Source organism: Parambassis ranga, chromosome 8 (assembly GCF_900634625.1).
Source record: "Parambassis ranga chromosome 8, fParRan2.1, whole genome shotgun sequence".
Lineage (NCBI taxonomy): Eukaryota > Metazoa > Chordata > Actinopteri > Ambassidae > Parambassis > Parambassis ranga.
The window spans coordinates 5,965,583-5,986,858 of NC_041029.1; the positions used below are offsets into that span (position 1 = coordinate 5,965,583).

The following is a 21,276-nucleotide window of genomic DNA, read 5'->3' on the forward strand; positions in this document are numbered from 1 at the left end:
CATAAAAAAAGCAGCTGGCTCTCACAGTGCCTGAGGCTCCATGAGACAGTCAGCTCGTCAGAGCACCCACTGGACAGTAAAAGCCTCTGACATGGGTAAAGCAAGTTCAGCCACTGTCAGAACCTTTAGGGAGAGAAAGACAGGCACTTAGATTGATGCAGCAGAGCAGACACATGATGAGTAGAGGGAAAAAAAAACAAAGCTCACCTTGATGTCAGTGCGATATGTGAAATCAGCAACTCTCTCTCCATTTGCTAACACATATTGAGGTGGTGAGGGAACCCCGAACACCCGCACCCCTCCCAGCACCAGACCATCCAGGGCCCCGTTCAGCTGGAGAGGGTTGCTCATAATCTGAGACTGAGGTAACAGGTAGAAACAGTTAGGAAGCTTAATTTGTCTGCATATATCCGGACAAAAGGGAATAGCAAGGTTTCATTGTAAGTCATTTGACTTAATTTGCAGCACAGTAAAATGCAAAACACTGCCCGCACCTGTCCGGCTGTGAAGATAACGTAACAATGATTTTGCATTTCAAAAGTATCAAGGCTGTCCCCATCATCCCAGAACAAGTCACCCCAGGCCCAGCCGCCTGCTGTCAGAGCCACCGTCAGGAAGAAAGGGTTTCTGCGTGAGGCTGTGGTTGTCAAAGCAGGCTCCTTCACAACAAAAGGAAGATCAAAGAAAACATGATGCAAGTGTTTCAGCAAGTTCTCAACTTTTAAGCTTCCACTCAGTATGAAAGTGATTTGCTTGTTCTTAGTAACACAGCAGGAAATTCCAAGCAGCTGTTTTGCTTATCAAACAATGTGTGAACTGATATTTCTATGAACAATTACACAAACATCATACAGCGGATTAGAAATCAATAGAGGTTTTGTAGCATTAGCTACATGTAATGATGATTCATCAATCACTAACAACCTGCAAATTAAGGCTTTGTATTTCAGAGGGATATTCTCACCTGCTGGGGGATAATGTGTCCGTCCCTCACATGAACGCTGACAGTGTCCAGAGGGGCTGGCAGGAGGAAGTACTGACCCTTACTGTAGAAAGGCTGGCCCTTCAGAGAGGAAAAACACAACAAAACAGAAACTGGTGAGAGTTGTGTGTTACCACAGGACACCTCAAACTACATTTGGGGGACTCACATTTTGCAGGCTGTACCAAGTGCCTGGGGGTAGGTATGCAGCCACCTCTACAGCCCCTTGCTTTAAAACTGGACTGATGAGAAGTGAACTCCCCCACAGGAACTGTTGGTCTATGGTCTGACAGTTGGGGTCTGACGGAAACCTAAGAGTGAAGAGTTGACTGCAGTGAAAACCATAAAAAGAAGACAACAATGTCTATGAAAAGAAGAAGAGGCGGACATACTCCATGAAGAGAGGCCTGGCCACAGTGTCAGCAGACGTGTGGGCATGATGGAAGAGCGTGTACAGGAATGGGAGAAGGGAGTATCGAAGGGTTAATGCATTCCGCATGGCTGCCTGGGCCTTCTGCCCGAATACATATGGCTCCTGAGGCTACAGGGCACACAGATAATGAGAAGGGATACAGTTACCTCTATTCATAATGCATGAAACAGCTCTAAGGAACTGCTCTAGACACACTGGACGAAGCCCTATGACGGTGGCTAAAAAGAGTTTGTACAGTTTACTATAAAAGTGTCTGTCTTTGTCTCACAGCATTGCTTCTGTCATTGTGGTTTCTCATAAATGGGTAAAAGGCCCCGAGCTGCATCCATCTAACACACAGCTCCTCAGTGGTGTTTCCTCCAAAGCCACAGATATCCGCTCCTACCAGAGGCACCCCGAACAGGCTGAACTGCAGCACCGCTGGGGAGGAAACAGGTGCACAATATCAGCCGCGGGCCAAGTGCTGCCACCATTTAAAAAAAGTCAAAAGATGAAACCACTAAAATCTTAAAAGTTGGGCATTTCAAACACTGCATTTCCTCACCTGGAATGGAGAATCGAAGCTGCTCCCAGTCACTCCTGACGTCTCCTGTCCACACTCCAGAAAACCGTCCAATGCCAGGGTAAGAGGAGCGAGACAGGACAAAGGGTCTCTTCTTCCGAACATTTACAAGAGCTCTGCAGATGGAAATGCACATTAAACAGGATAACTATACAGCAAACGCTACTTACTTCAGACAAACACGTTAAAAAGAGTCTTTTTAATTAGTTTACTTAAATCTTAATCCAAAGCATAAACTCAGGTGCACTTAATTTGTCTGCTGTCATGTGTGTGCATGTATATAAGATTGTTCCTGTTTTTTCTTGGATATATGTTGCTAGTACAACTTAATTTCCCTACAGGGATTAATAAGGTAAATCCTAATCCTAATCTTAATTTAGCTAAAACACACAGTCAATCAGGAAAGACTTGAAGCTCTAATATTCATGATTTATCTGTCAATTAATATCATGCATTAAACTGCTATTTTTCTTGCAGATTTTAAAAACTCATTTATGGTCCAACCTGTGTGTTGCATACGCTTCTGTCAGTCCATAGAGATTGTGCAGGTTGTAGTGAGTGGAGATCCTCTGCTGAGCTGACATACAAAGAGTTCCTGAGTTTAGCTGGCCTCCAACCACCCCTGTTAGTGGATCAGAGGTTACAGAGAGACACAGGGGCTGTAACTTACTGCATTGTACTGGTGTGTGGTGATGATAATGTTAATAATAATAATGCAGCAGCACACTTACTGGGTGTGTAGGGCGGCTTCTCAAGATCACTGTCAGGACAGCCCTCAGAAGAGCCCTGAACAAAACTGGATGGTTCATTCATATCCTGGGTGGAGCATGGGAGAAAGACTAAATATTATCATTGTGATTCAAACATGCAAATCAAACTAAACTTGCCGTGTATGTTCCTGACACAAGTCTAAGTAGCCTGTACTGTAGGCAGGTGTGTGTACTCACAATCCACAGGCCATCCACGAGGACTCTAGAATGAAAATCTCTGATACAGTCCTCCCACCATTGTCTGGTCTCTGGATTTGTGAAGTCAGGAAATGCCGTTGGGCCAGGCCAAACCTGTGTACACAGAAAGGCAACATGCATGACAACCACACCCAGGTTCAAAGGAATGATACACTAACTGTGTACAGGTTTTAAAAATATTTAAATGTATTAATCCAGACCAAAGGGATCAGAGATCTAACCTTCCCAATCAGGATGTCTCCTGATGCATTTTTAATGAAGACATCTCGTTTCAGTCCATCATCAAAGGGGGGGTAAGTTCCAGGAGGGCTGGTGCTGCTAATTCCCGGGTCCTGGGGCAGAAACAACCACGCTCAGCCAGGAGTTAAGACATTTCTGCTGCCATCTACTGGATATTTGTTGTCATGGATGTCACACCAGAATCAGGATGTACTTCATGCCTCTCTTGTGAAAATCCTCCACCATTTCTGGAAGGTCCCCAAATCGCCAGGGGTCAAAGGTGAACACCCTTTGTTTATGTGCATAATCCAGGTCATTCCACTGTACATCCTCAAAAGACATTTAATGACACTCGAAACATTATTGCTGACAATTTTTAACATATTCCCACAATGTTCGCAGCACAATGCCCCATGAGCTTCACTTACCAGGGGAAGACTGGCATTGTGCATACGCTGTGCGACGCCGCGGGTTGTGTTAGTGGACGTGTAGCCCCAGCGACACAAGTGAAAGCCAAGCGACCAATATGGAGGCATCATTGGATAACCTGGGAAAGAATAAATGACAATACTGAAACAGACAATTGTTTCCTGGTTAACTGTCCACCAACTCCCAAGAGACATACCAATGATCTGGAGGTACTGTCGTATAACACTTTGCGGGTCAGGGCCCAGGAAAACGTACAGATCCAGGATTCCACCAGTAGACACCCAGGTGAGAGCAGGTGTGGGCTGCAAAATCACCTCTGCAGACATTTGGAGAGTCAAGTTATAAATAAGAACCATCCTGGGATGTTATCTGTGTCTAATGTCAGAGATGGCTCAGTACCAATCGCATTGCTATTGAGGAGGAAAACTCCATGTGCCAGGCCATCCTCCTCCTGTACTATATAGAATGGATGGGACCCATAGAGGTTAGCATCAGCCTGTAGAGACAAACATTGACCCTAAATGACTATTAATTATCATTGAAATGTATATGAACAATCATATTTTTTAGAGTTATTGCAATATGCTATGAAAACAGCAAGCATGGCTGTACAGACTGACATGAGGTGCCATGTCTCTGTTCCAGAGAGTCAATGATGTCCAGTTCAGGTCTAAGCGGAGAGCGGTGTAATGTTCCCCGAGCCCAGACAACAGGGAAGAGGCCAGTGTGGTGGACAGCTGCAGGTACTGGTCAGCGAACAGCAGGGGTGCAACAGTTGTGTTCAAGCTAAACAAACACACACACTACATTAAAATCATGATAAAGAAAATAATCACATCATTTCACACAGTTGCTCATGTGATACAATAAGAGACGTTTGTGGTCTTGATGTAAATAAATAATGCAGTAAAGTTTTTCACACAGAAACTTTAGTACAGTTTGGGGTTTTATGCTTCCTCTCGTTCTTTCTCATCTCTTTTCTTCGCCTCTTTCTGATCTTTGTTTTCTCTTTGTTTTCTTGTTACTTTCTCTCTTTCAGCAGCTTCTTCTAGGCCCTTTCTCTCTCCTTCTCTAACAAAGGAGGTTCACTCGGTTTTTCTTTCAGGAGTCTGAACTCCTCCTCCTTATTTTGTAGGAGCTGCTGGCTGGTCTTCTGCCTCTAGTCTTTGTAATTCAGCTGATCTTCCAGAGTGAGTCCTTCTGCCTCTGGATGAGCTGGCTCTGTTCGTCTGTGAGTCTGTCTGTGCTGTCCCTCAGTTGCTGTTGGAGGGTGGTGTTGTTAGTTCGAAGTTCAGAGTCTTCTGCTCAGATAGTTCTGAGCACAGCTGGTTCAGGAGCTGCACCTGGTCCTCCAGGTCTTGGAGCAGCAACTACATTTTCCTGCTGCTTCTCAATAGCACTGAAGCACTGTTTCTGTGGATTTCACACACATTTCACATGTTTTTTTACAGTGTACTTAATATAGCAATCCAAGTGGCTGGGCCTGGGCTGAAGAAAGCATCAAGCAGACACTATTACGTATTTAAAAACTGAACAACTTACATCACCTTTCCGTTGGATTTTCGGCGCACCGTGACGCCAAATGGCTCAGACTGGTATTCAGTGGTATAGAGGACATTCTGAATATCATCTTTGCTCTGAGGAACACCTCCTGGGAGACGCACTTCATACCGCTGAGAAGACGGGTCCTTTAACTTCAAATAAATGTCATAAAAAAGTGGTTAACATGAACATAATTCCACATATTTAAGGTTGTGTAAGAAATGCAGTACTCACAGTGAGGTGCAGGCAGCCTGCTGTCTCCTCTATGACTTCTAATCTTAGAGTAGAGATATCTTTTGGGAGATAAGAGGGGCTGGTACGAGTCAGGGTGGCAGCCAGGCCACGAGCGCTGGGTGTGAGGGGACCCATTTTGTATCCTGGGTATAAAGGGGGGTAGAAGCACCAAGGGGGTCCTTCAGAGCCAGGCAAAGGGGCGTAGCAGCATCCCCTCTCCTCACACTCTCTCTGGCTAAGAACCCTGTCCCTGCCGCAGTCAAACCGGCTCTCTGGGGCCACAATACATTCAGTCCTTCTGGAAACATCAGACTCCTGTAGTTGTGCACTCATACTTGAATTGTCCACTGTTCTTTGATTATAAACAAGCTGCTCATGTGCTGTGAGCCCATTTTGCCCACCAGAAAGTGACCTGACCAGTCTGACTTCATGGTCGGACAAGTGGTTTATGTAAGAATACGCTATCAAAGAAAAAGCGAGGAGCACTGCCAGAGCAAAGTTTGAAAACCGAGCCATCCTTCAAGTCGAAATGGAGCTTAGATCAAACAACCCAGGCCATCATATAATATAAACATACTGTGGTACAGCTAGCTAGCAGTGCAGTGTCGAAGCTGCTCCTTTAATCCCACAGTGGAAAAAGAAACGTAAGGTACTTCTGATCCAAGGCAGCAGAACAAGCATGTTTAAACACGACAATGAACTAACAATAACTGCCGAGAAGGAAGCTAATATGATATTCTTAAAAACAACCAGTGTCTGTACATTAAGCTGCAGGCTAATGCTAAAACTAGGGCAAGCCCACTGGGACAAAAGTGCTTAAAACTACTACGACAACTTTCGACATTCAACTAAAAAAAAAATAAAAATAAAATAAAATCAGAGCAAGGCAAATGATTGGCTAACACAAGAAATTAATTATATATATCCTGTTGACACATTAACCTTTCAGTTCAACAAGATAATTAGGTTAGATTACAGCTACATTATATTTAATCTGTGTATCAACAGCAAAGATGTATTTATTTTTTTCCACCCACAGCACAATATTAAAGGTGTAAAAAAAGTGTCTAATGTATTAAAGTTAAATAAAAAAAAAAATAAAAAAACTACAAGCATTACATTTTAGAATAACTTATCTTTTACAGAATGTGTAAATTGTAATGCTTTGGCTCAAATATGCATGTTGTTTAGGAGAAAACATAAACGTAAACACTGTAAAACGGTGATGTGTAATCTTCACCTGATATTTCAGACTCCTGGAGCACCTGTAAGCAAAGATTGAGCTTTCACACAAAATGTTAGTATAAAAAAATAGAATTTAATGTGCAAGTCATTAACTTCACTTTGACACCATTGTAAAGTTAATACACATGATTTTGCAGCCTTCTAAATTCATCCGACTACATAAAGACGAGTATTAAATTACTTGATGTATTCAGATGCCACCCTGAACACCCTTTGGAACAGTCTGCTCTTACCGAGTCAGCACAATAATCCTGATTGACTAAAAAGAAGCAGTCTAGCAGCATTAACTTGAATCAAGCATATTTAGCATAGTCAATTTTAAAGACCTGTACACATACAGCACAGTGATATTTTTTTTTTTTTTTTATTTTTTAAAAGGCACTCCGGCCACATTAAGTGATTTATCATCCATGACCCAAGCTTGGAATTGGTCTATACAAAAATATATACACAGTATCTGTGCAGTGAACAGGCTCACTGAGAAATACACAACATTGCACAATAAAATAAAAGTGTTCAGCAACATCTGGACATGTTTCCCACCGTGAAGACCAGATATTTTTGGAACGAACACCATTTTGGACGTGACATAGTAAGATTTGTTTTAAAAAAATTCTCTTTGCTCAGTCCAAGCTACAAGAAAAAGTCCAACAACACCCTAGTCTGACCTTTTTTAGGCAGAGGCAGACTTGTGGACCAATGTGATAAGGATCATTTTAACGCAGATCAACAGAAGGCACTTAATCCAGGCTGCAGTTGCTGCACCTTCGCAGTGGATCCCAGGCACTGCAGGCCCGGTCCTCACCAGCTCACAGTACAGCACCTGAGCCCTTGGGCTTCAGGTCATTTAAGGCAATGCTCCCGTCTGTGCTGGGTCCACCTAACTCTGGTCCAGTTCATGCTGGATCATTGTCCAGTGTAGGAGAATCTGTAAATATGGACACCTCAGGCTGGCTGGATTCTCTCTGGCTGAGATGAACTGCAGACGATTCCAAGGCAGACAGTTCAGACTTGGAGTTCACTGGTTGACTGTCAGTCTGTGTGGATAGTGCTAGCTCTGCAGGCTGCACTGTCTGAACTGGAAGGTTTAAAGATTCAGGGTCATCCGGTGATGAGGCCACTGATTCAGTAGGTATTGTGTGCACAGATGGTGATGAATGTGTAGGTTCCTGTGATTGTAAGGAAGGTAGTGATGTGTATGTTGGCAGGTGTTGAGTGCATGCCTCATTATGTCTTTGTGTCCCCTGGTCTATTGACTGAGTGTGTGTTTTTGTAGGCTGCTCTGCAGTGCAGTAGTAAGGCAGGAATGGCCTCTCAAATGCACAGGTCCGCATGGCCAAGTAGGTGTGCATCAGCAGGTGCGGAAAGCGTGAGGTGAAGTAGGAAACAAAGTCATCAGGGATGGAACCCAGGGTCTCCTTCACCTCAGCAGGCAACTCTCGATAATGGTGTTTCTGTTGAGGTAAGATCATTAATGAATATGAAACCAGTTAGCAAGAGCAATTTACTATGAGAGTTTTTATTCTTATATTACCTTGTTTCTCATCGCACGCAGCAAGTCTCTGACTGATCCACCCTTATAGGAGCGAAATTTCCGCAGATCTTCAAAATAAAGAGAGAAACCCCAAAATGAATCGCTAGTCAAACGATGAGTAGTGTTGACTGACAAACTGCCCCCGCACAACATTTATATATAAAAGCACAGATACATATTTATTTGTTTCACTTTCACCTTTCTGGTCAAATCGTGACTATCTGTGCCATTTGTTTTATGGCCAATAAAACTCAGAGCAAAGTCCAAGGAGATATATTGGGTATGTGATACTCAGTGGGAGGCATTACACATGTATAGTGAAAACATTCCTAGGCCAATGTGTGTGGAGTTCGGTACTATAACACCGATATCTAATACATACAACATGTATGTAAGGTACATATTGACCAGCGTCATACCTGTCTGCAGTGGTACTGTGATGTGCTCTCTCCAGTCTCCCTTGACGACAGCCCTTCCACCTCTCTCCAGCTGTTTCACGATTGGTCCGTCCAGCGGCTCTTTTTCTATTCGGTCACTCACATCCTGAAAAAAACCCAAGCACCAGCAAAACATCAGCTTCCATGTCATTTTCCATGTCACACTATATGCATTTGAATGTATTTGCAAACCTTTCATTCAAGTTTGTGAATGCATTGCTGCCTGTATTTTTAGAAAAGCTTTTCAGCTTTGAAGAGACGTGGGTATGTGTGCACACAACAATGGCAGACAGATCTCTGATGTGGGTTAAGTATGCAGTGGTTTCAACCACAAGATGGAATCTTTGCAATTTGCAGTAAAACTGTTGAGTGACTCAAACAGCGGTTAACCTGAAAGAACTGCAGCTCCTTCTCCAAGCTCCAGAAGAAAGGGTGTTTGAGAACACTTTCAGCTGAAGGCCTCCGATAAGGATCCATGCTCAACATCTGCTCGATTAGATCCCTTGCTACAATGTCGCCTGGTAGTAGGCAAACATGCAAAAAAAAAAGAAGCATCTTCTGTAATGACAGCATTAAACAAAAAATCTTCCACAATCTCTCCTTATGATTTTACCTGCATTATTACTACTGTAATCTTGAGGAAGAGAGAAAACAAAAAAAGAAGTTTAGTTCTCACCATGTTTGTCGCTTTGCAGATAGTCGAGGCTGTATGCTCCCAGAAGGATGTTTGCTTGTCTCTGCAGAGACTTGCCAAAGGGATGGCTTCCTTGGGACACCACGTAGTAGAAGACACAGCCAGCAGAGAAGATATCAACAGCGCAGGTCTAAAAGGAACAGGAGAGTTGGTCAAATCACAACCATCTATACATATCAATACAATGACAGACTGGCTCCTTTACTGTTGACTGACTGGGTTATCTTTGCAGTCCTCGCTGAGAACCTCTGGGGCAATCCATCCCTCAGTGCCAGGCACCCCAGACCTTCTACTGAAACTGTGGCGCCCTGCTGCTAGCTTCTTACACAAGCCAAAGTCTGAAATCATTGCTCGGACCCGACCATGTGCGTTAGGCATGGACACAAGAATATTATGTGGTTTCAGGTCTCTGTGGACTGGGAGAAAGAAGTGAGGGCAAATACATGTCATTAGTCACTTCAGTGGCGCACACAGATGTGGAAATCTGGTTACACACAACAACAAATAACATGTGAGATGCAGACAGATACCAATGTTGAGAGAGTGCAGATGGGCCAGTCCAGACATGGTCTGCTGAAGAAGCATTACAGGCTCTAGTCCATGACGATTGAAATCCTTTCTCTCCACATACTAAGGACATGAAAGAAAGTTGGTGTAGTCCAAGAATGGTCTCATTTTTGTATTCTATGTTTATACTGACAAGACAAAGTAAAACCATGTGTGTGATTACCTCCTGAAGGGAGGCAGCACAAAGCTCAATGGCGATGTACTGGAACTGCCGATCCTTTTCTGTGCAGAAGTAGCGAATAACATTTGGATGCTCATCAGATTCCCTCAGTAGCTGAACTTCTCGGTCTGCAAAGCTAAAGCACTCTGGGAGGATTCTCTTCACTGCCACTGGACGGTTGTCAAACTGACCCCTTGTAGAGAAGGAAATGCTGTTAGGAGATTTCTTGGTTTTTTACAAATTCATGAATAACTGTGTAAGTGATTCGCTTACTTGTACACAATAGTCCCCTCGGCACCGTGCCCCAAGACCTCTTTGGGATGGAAAGTTATGTTGCCCACTCTGACAATACTGGACTCCTCCTCTGATGAGACAGTGAAAACTATGTTAAAGCAATGACTAACAGGCACAAAGTAGCCTGCAGTCAAATTTTTGCTGGTCCTTGCCTCCATCTTCATGCTCATTGGCTGAGCTCCCCAGCTCCGAAACAGACAAATTAGAGTGGTTGGAGGCACGGGGGGTAACATTTGGGCTGCTGTGATCGGAGCATTCAGAGCGAATGTGGGCCACCTCCAGGTAGTCATTCTCTTGAGCCAAGCCGAGGCCAACGTCTGCAGGGGGGAAGGGCTGCTGCCTCTGAAGCAACTCCAGTCTCTCCTCCATCTGTCTCTGGAACTCCTGGTGCTGCAGCTGCTGCTGCTTCTGCACACTCTGCAGTGAGAACACAACACATTTGAGGCTCTAAAAATAATAACTGTGTGTAAGTTCATTTGGGCAAGTACTGGACTTCCATTCCGCGCCACTTCTTCTGTTACATTTTATGTAATGTTCATTACAAAGTTTTGGTGTGACTTACCTTGGGGTATGTAATTACAAAAGCCACCCAGCCAGCCAGCAAGAAAGTGGAGAAGATGATGGTGGCCATGTCTTTGAGCATGGTGTCCACGGGGGCCTCTGGGCGCGGAGCGCGGCTACTCATCCCAGGTTCTTGGATAGAGGTTTTTGGAAGAGCAGTAGTGGGGCTGTCATCCATACCACTGTCATTGACCTTCTACAACAAGGACACAAAGAAATGGAGAAAGGAAACAGGTGAGTAACAGCTAAGTATATATCCATAAAAACATAAAATAAATATGAACTACAAACAGACCTCGTCTACTTTCTTATCAGTAGTTGGAGGGATGACATTCCCCTGGTTGCGAGGGAAACTGTCAGGGAATTTTTCCAGGATCTTAGTGTGAGCTTCAGGTGGTGTCTCGTGATGACCTGAAACACAGAAGAGGTACTGTTAGGTACTTATTATCAGCTACAGAAATACTGACTTTTACATGTAGAGGTAGTAACATTAGGAAATACGCACTAAAAGAGGGGCTTAGAGGGAACCATTTTAAGTGTTAAATTTACATATCATACAATATTATACAATATACAATACAATTCAGTATAGCAATGCCATTTATTGTCACCAGAGGTCCTTAATGCTTCTTTAAAAATGACAATGACTTTTCACTAGATGATAGTACCACTTGCAATAGTTTCTTATTATACACTTAAATTCCCTGCTTGTTACAAGAAGAATTTACAAGATTGATAAACAAACAATGAACCAACTTTCAACACAAACTAAAAGTAAGAAGACAGGACAAGACAGTAGTAATATACTGTCTTGATTTTTGTGCAGTACCAATGAGAAGCAGGTAGTTCCTCATAAAGTTCATACGGTTTTGCTCTCGCAGTGCAGCATTGAACTTGACACTGGTGCTAGGTGTGATGACACACTCCTTATCCTCTTCCGTCTCTTGACTCTCTGGACCTTCCAGCAATGGGAAGGTGCTGCCACGAGGCTATGTACACAGACAAACGGTTAAGAAAGTTCGATTAGTCTCCTATCAGAAGCCTCACTGGATTAGAAAAGGTAACTTAAGTAATGTGACCAAGAACAGTAACTTTAATCTCAGGGTGTAAAGCAATTAAGGCAATGCATATTAAGCTGGGCAAGCTAAGTCATCACCAGGACATGATAGGACAGGCATACCTAACAAACCACTCACACAACAAATAAGCACTGATAATTAAGTAGCCTTAAAACAATGAGATTTTCTTAACACAGCCTCAAAAGCTATATTAGTACAACAATAGACCTACAGTAAACCTTCTATTGTGTTAGTATCTTAATATTAAGGATTGTGCTTTGGTTAAATTATAATATACATGTAAATGGTACTCACCACCACAGTAACCCCATCATGCACCAGGGAGGGCGATGCATACAGACTGGTGGAGTATTTACCCACATATAAAGTGGCCCTGATAAAAAAAAAGAATAACAGTCACCAACAAAATAAGTGTGATCACACCAGTGTGTGTGTGTTATACCAAAACTCAGCAGAAGCAGGTGTGGAGAAACACTGCAGTGTCAAACCAAGTCTGAAACAACAGCAACTAACCTAAATATTTTCATTTCATGTCACCATTTCTGTATTTTGAACCCCATCATTCAAAAAAAGTGTTTAAGAGAAGTCTTTGGCAATGCTTAAATATAAAAAGTGAAAAATATTCAAGTTTCAACTTCCTAACTGCAAGATGACAATGCATGAAATGTGCACTTCAGATGAAAAGCAATAATTACATGAATTTATTCTTGGGCTTCTCTTCCTTTGGAAAGGGGTATTTCCACTGAGTTATGCGGCCAACCTCTCCAGACATGAAAGTGAGGTAGCGCAGGGTTTCCACAGCCACATTAGTATGGGGAACTTTGCGGAGAGCCTCACGCTGCCAGATGTAAATGGCCACCACTGGAGAGTTGTAGTTCTGGACCCATAGAACATTTCCAGATTCACTGTCCACGGTCACCACGAGGCCATCACCATTGGACACAAAGTGAGACATCTCTGCAGAAGACCAAAGAAGTCACCGAGTTACAAGCACCGTCTGTCAGAAATTAAAGCCAAAACTACAGCAAGCCAAAAATCTCACTGTATTTGGTGTCATCATCAGGAAGGGTGGACGCGTAGTCAGAATATGTAGCATTCCAGCGCAACTCTCTGTTCTTTGTGTCATACATGGTGATGGTGTACTCTAAAAGAGGAGATGAACAAGCATACCAGGGAAAAATATGACTTCACAAAAGTCAAGCTTTGACTCTCCTTCCTGGTTGTTAGCAGTATTGAATTGCACATGTCACAAAAACAGATTCACAGGAGGGCTCTGACTTGACACCAAGTTAAGCCTGTATAGCAAGTATTTAGTTAGTGGGACTATTTCAGCCACAATTCAGCAAGTTTGTGAGGACACACTGAGGGCTGGTGGTGTTGAGATGAGATTAAATGAGATAGCAGGAGTAGAGAAGAGTAAGAGGTAATATTGGACCAAAAGTTCGAGCATATAAGCTGTTGGCTGTCTAGACTAAATCAACAAATGAATGGGATGGGCTGCAGTAACAATGGGGCTGGCCAGGCTAAAAAAGAAAAAATACCTGAGCTTGTTGATGAATGAATGAATGGGATTTGTTTTTACCTGTGCGCCCAAGATAGAGAAGTGATGAGGAGGGACAGAGCATCTCTGCAAAAGAGGAGGTCAGGGTCTGCTGCTTCTCACCAGTCAACAGGTCCACCACATACCACAAGTCCTGCTTTTTACCTGTAAAATGAGTACACAGACCAGCAGGATTAACAATACAATTTGCCTGTCATTGTGCAGTTTTGATTCAGTCAAAGAAAAATGACTTGATTGTTAAACTGAAAAAAAAACTGTTGTGTGCAAGCTGACACATGCAGCTATTTAACCGGCACAGGGATAGGAGTTACAACTACATGAGCTCTTTGTAACCTCCTGCCTATTCTGTCAATGCACAGTGTGGGATTAATAGAATCACAGGTGATTATAGCTGAATACATGCTTTAATTCATTGAAGTCAGATGTAGTAGACCTAAGTAAATCCTGCAAAATCTACTTGGCAAAATTCCACACACAGACTTAAAGAGTGAGCTTTTTAACTTGCAACACTTTTTGTCACCAATATTCTATTAGCAGGTAGCAGCTTTGTTTGAATGAAAACAAAACGTTCACTGATAATGATTCCAGGCGAGCAAATGTCACCTTCTCACCTTTAAACAATAGCACAGTCACCATGATAGATTAAATTCAATGTTAACTGTTGTAAATTCAAAAGAGCAGAAGCCACGACAGCAGGTTGGAGCCTGATAACGGCACCTCATTTAGCTATGGTGACACACAAAGGAAAGGACCACACATGACTATGAATAAGGAAAACCCATGACCAAAATTCAGCTTATCTGAACTGTCAGTTTTTTTAACAGGCAGTGTTAATTACATTATTCAAGAGGTATTTATGAATTACCCTCACCCATGTAAAGGACTCCATCAGAACTACGGCAGGGAGAGGCTTGGACCAACTCAGGGATGGTGAATGGTAATTTCTGTTTGACAAGAATAAATAAATTAGAACACCAGCTATTTCTGAATGCCTTACTAAAAAATATAGGAACATGCCACAGCTGCAACCTCACAATGAGAATGCATTAATAGCAGCCATTTTTCTACAAAACAAGGAACTGAGAAGTGTTTCTTGCAACAGAAGAGATTATAGTCATATAAAGTCGTTTCCTCTTACTGTAAGGCCTTTGTTGTTCTTCCCTCCCAAAGAATACAGGCTCCCATCATTGGGGTCAGGTAGAAAGGCAGGTCTGAAAGAAAGAAACAAGGTCACAGGTCAGGAGTAGTAAAAGGAGGTTATCTGAGCAATAATAAGACAGATAAGACAAGTTCTACGAGTTGGAATAATTATTTGCTTTCACTGTCTTTTGTTTCAGATAGGATCACACCCCTGCAAACAAGTAACTGAAGATACGTACTCTGCCACGTGTGTAGGGACCTGAAGAACTGGATCTGTGAGGAGAGCAAAGGAGACAAGATGCTCGTCAGGACTGACAAGAATTTGAACCAACATTGAAAACCTTGGCCGGTAGCTATTCAGTAAGAGAATGACATGACCACTGGTGACATTCAACTGCAAGAGGCGCAAAGTCCAAAAGAACATAGACTTCCCCTGTGGCAAACATGGAAGGCAAACAGTCATGTCTGCATTTAGATCTCCATAAATAAACCAATGATGCCACATATACAATGGAAACAATGGGAAAAAAATATAGTTTAATAACTAGAACGTTCTCTAAAACGATCAATTTAAACCGGGGTTACTGTCCACTGTAATCCATCACATTATGCTACCATTCACCATTTATCATTTTAGGTCTGTAAAATGTAACTTCATGTGACCTGACAATTAATATCGCACTGAAATAAGGGAAAGCCCATTCAAAAATATGCATGCAATTAGGGCAAAGAGTGAAATACAAGCAACATAAGCACTTGTGGTGACACTGATAATCCAGTAGGAGACACACTGTTAATAAAGGTTGAACCTCCTGCCAGCTGGCCCCAGCATTTGGGAAAACTGTTCGTAGTGATGCATTCAATGCCCACAGCTCTGTAGGACACACACATTCTAAACCTATTCTAAAGCCTCATGTCAATCATGGCCGACCTGCTGATAGAAATCTACAGTAACGTCTGAGAACTTAATTCCCTAACCGCCGTGTGTCTTTATGCCAATTTCCTAAATATGAGGGCCGCACCTCCTTGGCTTCAAGACAAACACACACCTCATTACAGTGTAGAACACACAGGATGTAGACTGGATGGGGCTGATCTCTAAGAAGGTGTCAGAAGAGTCAACAACAGCACAAAAGGAGAAGGTGTAGGATGGTCTGACGGTGGTAAATGACTGTTGTGGTCAAGGAGCTATACCACTGATTAGATCTAACTGCAGAGGAGGCTGAGAAAACAATTGATGCCTATGCTAAATGTAAGACCAGGCAGGGGGGAAATACAAAAACATGTTTGCAAAGCCAGTGGGGAGTAACAAGCAAACAGTCAGAGGATCTGCATGGGGGCTGACTTGTACTGTCTCAGTCCAGGTAAAGAGATTTCTGCTTCTCCTTCATATGGGTGTAAGGTTGCCTGATAGGAGCACAATAACAGGTGTGCATAAAGCCCGGTACCAGGCTGGTCAAATTCATATTCAAGAGCTGCTCCAGACAAACAGATTTTGCGGAGGAGGCAGCCTCTGCCTCAGATAAATAATCATTTGGGTGGTTCTGGATGAGCTAGCAGACAATGCATGTTGAAACAGATATAATGTCTCTTCTTACAAGTTGATTCTAAATTTACACTTATTGTCTTTTCTAACACAAATGTGACCACCACCATCTTAATTCCATCTTATCTAATGCTAATTTTGCCTACATTAACATGGTAACCATGGTAAATGCCACGTGCGCAGGTGATACTACAGGAAAGTTGCTTACGCTGGCCCACTCCAACCTTGATTACAGGCTATATTTGCCCCTCTCTCTGTTAATAATTACCCAGTTTTCATGCCTCCAACTTCTTGCAGCATTGTTTTTAAGTATGCATGTAAACACAATGTTACACTTGAAAAACATTTGCTATGATATGATCAATCATTATTTTTTAACAAAAAATACATGGTTTTTCCTATTGACAAACAAATCCTTGGCTTAAAATTCTGCCATGGTAAGTGAAAACAATACAGACCCATTTTTCACCTTAAAAAACGGGGAAAACAAAAAGTTACAGAGCCCCCCCATTCCCCTAGGCAACAGCGAAACGCACCCAAAAGTTCTTTACTTCTGCAAATGTAACCTGAATAGGGGAACTGTGCCTTGAGAATGAGGTGTAGAAAACAAAAACACACAATTGACCGGCCCTCTCCTCTTACCTTCTTTCAGAGTCCATTTGATAGAGCCTGATTTCTTGCTAACAGCATGCAGGTTTCCATCCAAGGTGGACACAAAGAGCAGGCTTTCAGGAAGGGAAACTGTACTGGCAGTGCAAAACCCCTACAGGAACACCAAAGAAAAAAATAATTGCATGAATATTCATTTATTTTTAAAATTAGACATTGATTAGCACGTGTGAGCACACATCCTGCCCGAAGCACAGGCGAGGTCTGCTCCTGCATTAAGACTGAATAATTATACACGCCTTGAGAACACACAGCATGGTAACGAAATAATTCAAATAATCCATTTTCTTTTAAATGCAACAAGTTTTCATGATCATCATGGTGTGGTTAGGCCTTTTCCTAACTGGTAGTATTGATCAGCATTACTGACTTGTGCAATTTGTCCCCACATATAATGTACCCTTTTCCTGGCTCTGGGGCTGATGCATCCCCTTCACCTCGCATTAAGTTGATTTGGCTTTTTCACTTAATTTCACAACAGATAAAGTGAGAAGTTTGTTTCAACTTCCTCATGCACAGATGAACAGTGGGCTGAGGGGCCATATGGGCACTTTTCTTTCCAGAAACTTTTACTCCTACTCAGAAAAATGGGAGACAAGAACAGACAAGGCAACACTCGGATGGGACCAGTATATGAAATTAGACAGTAAATGTGACAGATAAACAGTTATCTGGTCTTCACAAAGACAAAACAGGGTTTTCCATACATAGACAAATGCGTGGCGGGCCGCCACACAATCAACACTCGCCGCCACAAATCGATTCCATGTTTTTTTGTTTTTTTGCCCCAACGTGATTTAAAAAAATAACTATTCTCTCTTTCTCGTATGTGTTTTTGCAATCCATTCCTTTAATGACACAGAATCTAATCATTGGAACTATTTGGTGAGGAATTAATGAAACATGAAATTTAAAAGACAGGTCTTCCTCCAATATACAGTCCAGCTATTTGTATAAGCAAACTAATTCTACTGGCCTGCCCTTTAACGTATGGAGCTGAAGTGGGGGAAGGTCCAGTCAGGGTTCTAGTAAAAATGTATTTGCTTTGTCACTCAAAAATAATTTAGACAATTAGGATTGAACTGAATAAAATTTAAAACACTTCTTGTAGCTTTAAAAATTATCATTAGATAAGCATACAGCTGAACTTATAGCAGCTTCAGAAAGTGTGTGTTTGAATCTCACTTCCTGCACACACTCTGCATAAACCCTGATGACTGACTCCACCGACCGTCCTGACACCACAACACTTTATCCCGCACCAGCGCCAAGGTGCCACCACAAATTGCTACCTGGTCTGTGGGAAACACTGCAAAATGCATGCAAGCCTCATGACGTAGCTTATTCCAGAATTAACAACACTGTGGGTGATGAGCTTCAGTCACACACATGGAATGCTAAAAACGCTCTTGATAACCAAGCCATGAGTATCTTAAGGTTTGTGGTAGCACTTTGTCTGCCCACTAGACCATAGAAAATTGAACACACTCAACCTGGTCAGTCTCACAGTATTTTCAAAAAAACGTACTTAACACTACAAAGCATAAATCTGTCATGTTTTGATGCTCATCTTTCCTCCCTCTGAGTTATTCATATTTAATTTGGGAAAATATTGGCTGAAACAGAAACCATGGCCAAAGAACCCCTGAAAGTTTCAGTATCTACAGAAAGAAACTGAGTTTCATTTGCCTAAAGGTCTCCTGCCGCCACACATCCATTTCAAGCAATATGTCAATATTGTGCACCTGTGACTGTTCCCACTTAGCATCACACTACTGTACTTTAGATACCATAACCTCTACTCAGGCGCTTGGTTTCACAGATAAATAACTTTTCAGACATCTGTTAGCCTCCTAGTTGTTGGATAAACACAGATACAGCTGGTAAATATTCTATAATGTCTGTTTTATCATGTTTAGCAGCTCTAATTTATTGAGATTTTCTAAGTGAAGATGAAAACATCAGGAAATTCTTATTCTTTTTCATTTCCTCACTCTGTCTGTAACACAGAAATGTTGAGTTATTGCATAAGAGAGTTACATAATACTACAGAACTGGGCGAAACCAAACTCTTGGCGAGTTCTGAGGTCTTCTGTTCCTTCTGCAATTAGGCCAGACATGGTTTAAAGGGACACCGACTACAATGCTGGTATCAGCGGCAACAGAACTGAGTGTCACTGTGCCTCACAACCTGTTGCCTGGCAGACTAACATGAACTAAGGCCTGGCAGCTTTCCCACTGAGTATAAACAAGTAGTTTGAGGCAGTACATTACAAACAATTTATTGAGTAAAACGGATTCAAAGACTCAGACAAACATACTACCTTTGAGAATAAGACGAGCAGATGAGGGAACTGAAGATGCAGAAAAAGCTAAATGCAAAGCTGTGGTTCACATTTATTTGAAATGTCTTGATACACTGTACCATCTGTATCTCAGAGGCTGTCTTACAGACATGTATATTTTTATTCATTTCCTGACCTTTCATACTATTGTGTGATGTTTTAGAGATACATTCAGGGAACGGAGGCTCAGTTACAAACTCTGTAAACTCTACAAACCAGTGGCAATAAGCAGGCTGTTTGCAGCTTGCATGGTGCAGACAAAAAGCAACACAGGAACCAAGAAAAAAAAAACCATCACACATCTAGTTACTTGTCCTGAAATGTGCAATGTCAGCTTTCTCAAAACAAGTAAATTAAAATATTTATTTGCTTTAGGGTTGTGTTTTCCTGACAAACCTGTGGATGCACTAATATTCAAGTGGATGTCTGCAACAGGATGGTGACAGTTCTAAAGGGACATTGAGCTAGTGTAGCTCACTACAAAGGGATATTTTCTTGTCAACATAGTCTCTCTGCATGATGTTGCTTGACAGGGGAGGATGTCACGTGTTGGCCCTGATTCAGGCACACCGAGTCAAAGCACAGCCAATCTACTCTCATGATAAGATAGAATGAGTGCAGAACTTTTCTAGCAAAACAGAAGCTTGATGTATGAAGACTACATACTACACAATGGTATAAAGTTAGTAAGAGGTTATAAAAGCACTAAGTACTGCTATAAACATATATTATTAGCAACTGATTCAGCATGCTTATAGTAACAGCTTTTCTAAAATAGAGAAATCATCTGATCTGTGAAGAAGGGACTGTAAAAAGTGAGAAATATTATGTACATTATCTTTAAATCTTTCTAACTATAATGTTGCTTTCTATAGATAGCCTATCATTTGTCACCCTCACTACACCAGCAGACTGTCTAAGAAGCTAAGAGAGGAACCCGAGACATGATAGGGGATTATAAAGCTACTTTAATCTGCTGCTTAGCTGAAGTGGTTTAGTAATGTGGTCGTAAAGGGTCTCAAGCCTTTCTAGACCCAAATAGCTTTATACGTTACTCTAGCAGTCCTAATATTGAATATTAAGTCAGCCTAACCACAAAAAATAGCAATGAATCTGATGGCAGAGAACTGCAACTGTATGTCCTGCAAACTACAAATAACTCTAGAGCAAAGTGAACAGAAACAGCTATTTCACTGAAAGACTTGCTGTTTAATATCTATTGTTTAAAGATGTGCATCAAAGACTCAAATTTTATCAACACATTGATCCATGTGCTGCCACCACACACACAGCTCAGAAAAGCTGAGATGACTATTGATGATGTTGGTGTGCGCATAGTACAGCATTTATTCATCTCTGAAAGTCACGCATTATAAAAAAACATATCTGACTGCCAGAGATGTATATTGAAAAGTTGTTCAGAAAGAAATGGACGCCTTCATGCTCTGGTATCAAGGTTTCACTGATTTGTGAAACTGAACAAATGTAAATGATCTTCGTTGGTAACTCAGTGTCAGTAATAATGTCTTAGGAGCTACTAAAGCGTTTAAACATCATTGATTTTAGCCAACTAGCTAACGTTTATGTTAGCTTACTTCTGTCATGTCAAGACAACACGCAGCACACAGACCGACCTAAAAGCAGTCAGAACGACACATGTTTTACCTCAGACAAGAAATATTTGTACCGCTTAAGGTGGAAAATCAGTTACATGCCAATTAAAAAGCGTAATTTAGCGTTGTAACTCCGAGCTAATATCCTCTAACCTAAGCTAGCTTATCCAGTTAGCCTTCTTCTTACCTTTTGTGGGAGACCAGCGCAGTAAAGCAAAGATAAAATGCACCACAGCAGGGCCTGGCTGCTCACTTTCCAGTCCATTTCTCTGGTCACAAACCGGGATAGACAGTTAGTGGGTCTGCGCAGCCATCGACTACATAGAAAACGTGTGTTTTTTTTGGCGTGCCAGCAGATGTTACGAAATGTTTAATCAACGGCTGTTACTGTAAAGAGGTCCTGAGCTAGCGGCAGCAGTGGATACAACGTTAGATCCTCTTCCTGAAATGAAAACCGTGGGG

General features: G+C 42.0%; 2 protein-coding genes across 3 annotated transcripts; both read right to left on the reverse strand.

Annotated features, from left to right (window-relative positions):
* Positions 1 to 7: 7 nt before the first annotated feature.
* gaa (alpha glucosidase) lies at positions 8 to 6,151 on the reverse strand. 2 transcript variants are annotated; one of them, XM_028411764.1, is made up of 19 exons: positions 5,370 to 6,151; positions 5,136 to 5,287; positions 4,214 to 4,379; positions 3,993 to 4,089; positions 3,790 to 3,909; positions 3,593 to 3,711; positions 3,363 to 3,494; positions 3,167 to 3,277; positions 2,925 to 3,038; positions 2,709 to 2,793; positions 2,482 to 2,599; positions 1,960 to 2,093; positions 1,684 to 1,835; positions 1,375 to 1,523; positions 1,152 to 1,293; positions 965 to 1,063; positions 495 to 659; positions 208 to 360; positions 8 to 123 (listed from the first exon to the last, which is right to left on the reverse strand). In XM_028411764.1, the coding sequence occupies exons 1-19, from the start codon at positions 5,883 to 5,885 to the stop codon at positions 58 to 60; spliced, it is 2,790 nt and encodes a 929-aa protein (XP_028267565.1). In that variant the 5' UTR covers positions 5,886 to 6,151; the 3' UTR covers positions 8 to 57. The 2 variants fall into 2 exon arrangements, with proteins under 2 accessions (XP_028267565.1, XP_028267566.1); XM_028411765.1 differs by having other exon boundaries at positions 5,141 to 5,287; positions 5,370 to 5,510.
* Positions 6,152 to 6,667: 516 nt separating this feature from the next.
* On the reverse strand, positions 6,668 to 21,251 carry ern1 (endoplasmic reticulum to nucleus signaling 1). The gene is made up of 22 exons (XM_028412587.1): positions 21,002 to 21,251; positions 16,830 to 16,950; positions 14,881 to 14,914; positions 14,640 to 14,712; positions 14,373 to 14,445; positions 13,523 to 13,645; positions 12,983 to 13,084; positions 12,636 to 12,897; positions 12,235 to 12,313; positions 11,691 to 11,850; positions 11,157 to 11,272; positions 10,863 to 11,057; positions 10,453 to 10,717; positions 10,280 to 10,370; positions 10,010 to 10,199; positions 9,810 to 9,909; positions 9,496 to 9,695; positions 9,262 to 9,409; positions 8,976 to 9,103; positions 8,568 to 8,691; positions 8,149 to 8,216; positions 6,668 to 8,068 (listed from the first exon to the last, which is right to left on the reverse strand). The coding sequence occupies exons 1-22, from the start codon at positions 21,077 to 21,079 to the stop codon at positions 7,511 to 7,513; spliced, it is 3,288 nt and encodes a 1,095-aa protein (XP_028268388.1). The 5' UTR covers positions 21,080 to 21,251; the 3' UTR covers positions 6,668 to 7,510.
* Positions 21,252 to 21,276: the final 25 nt, after the last annotated feature.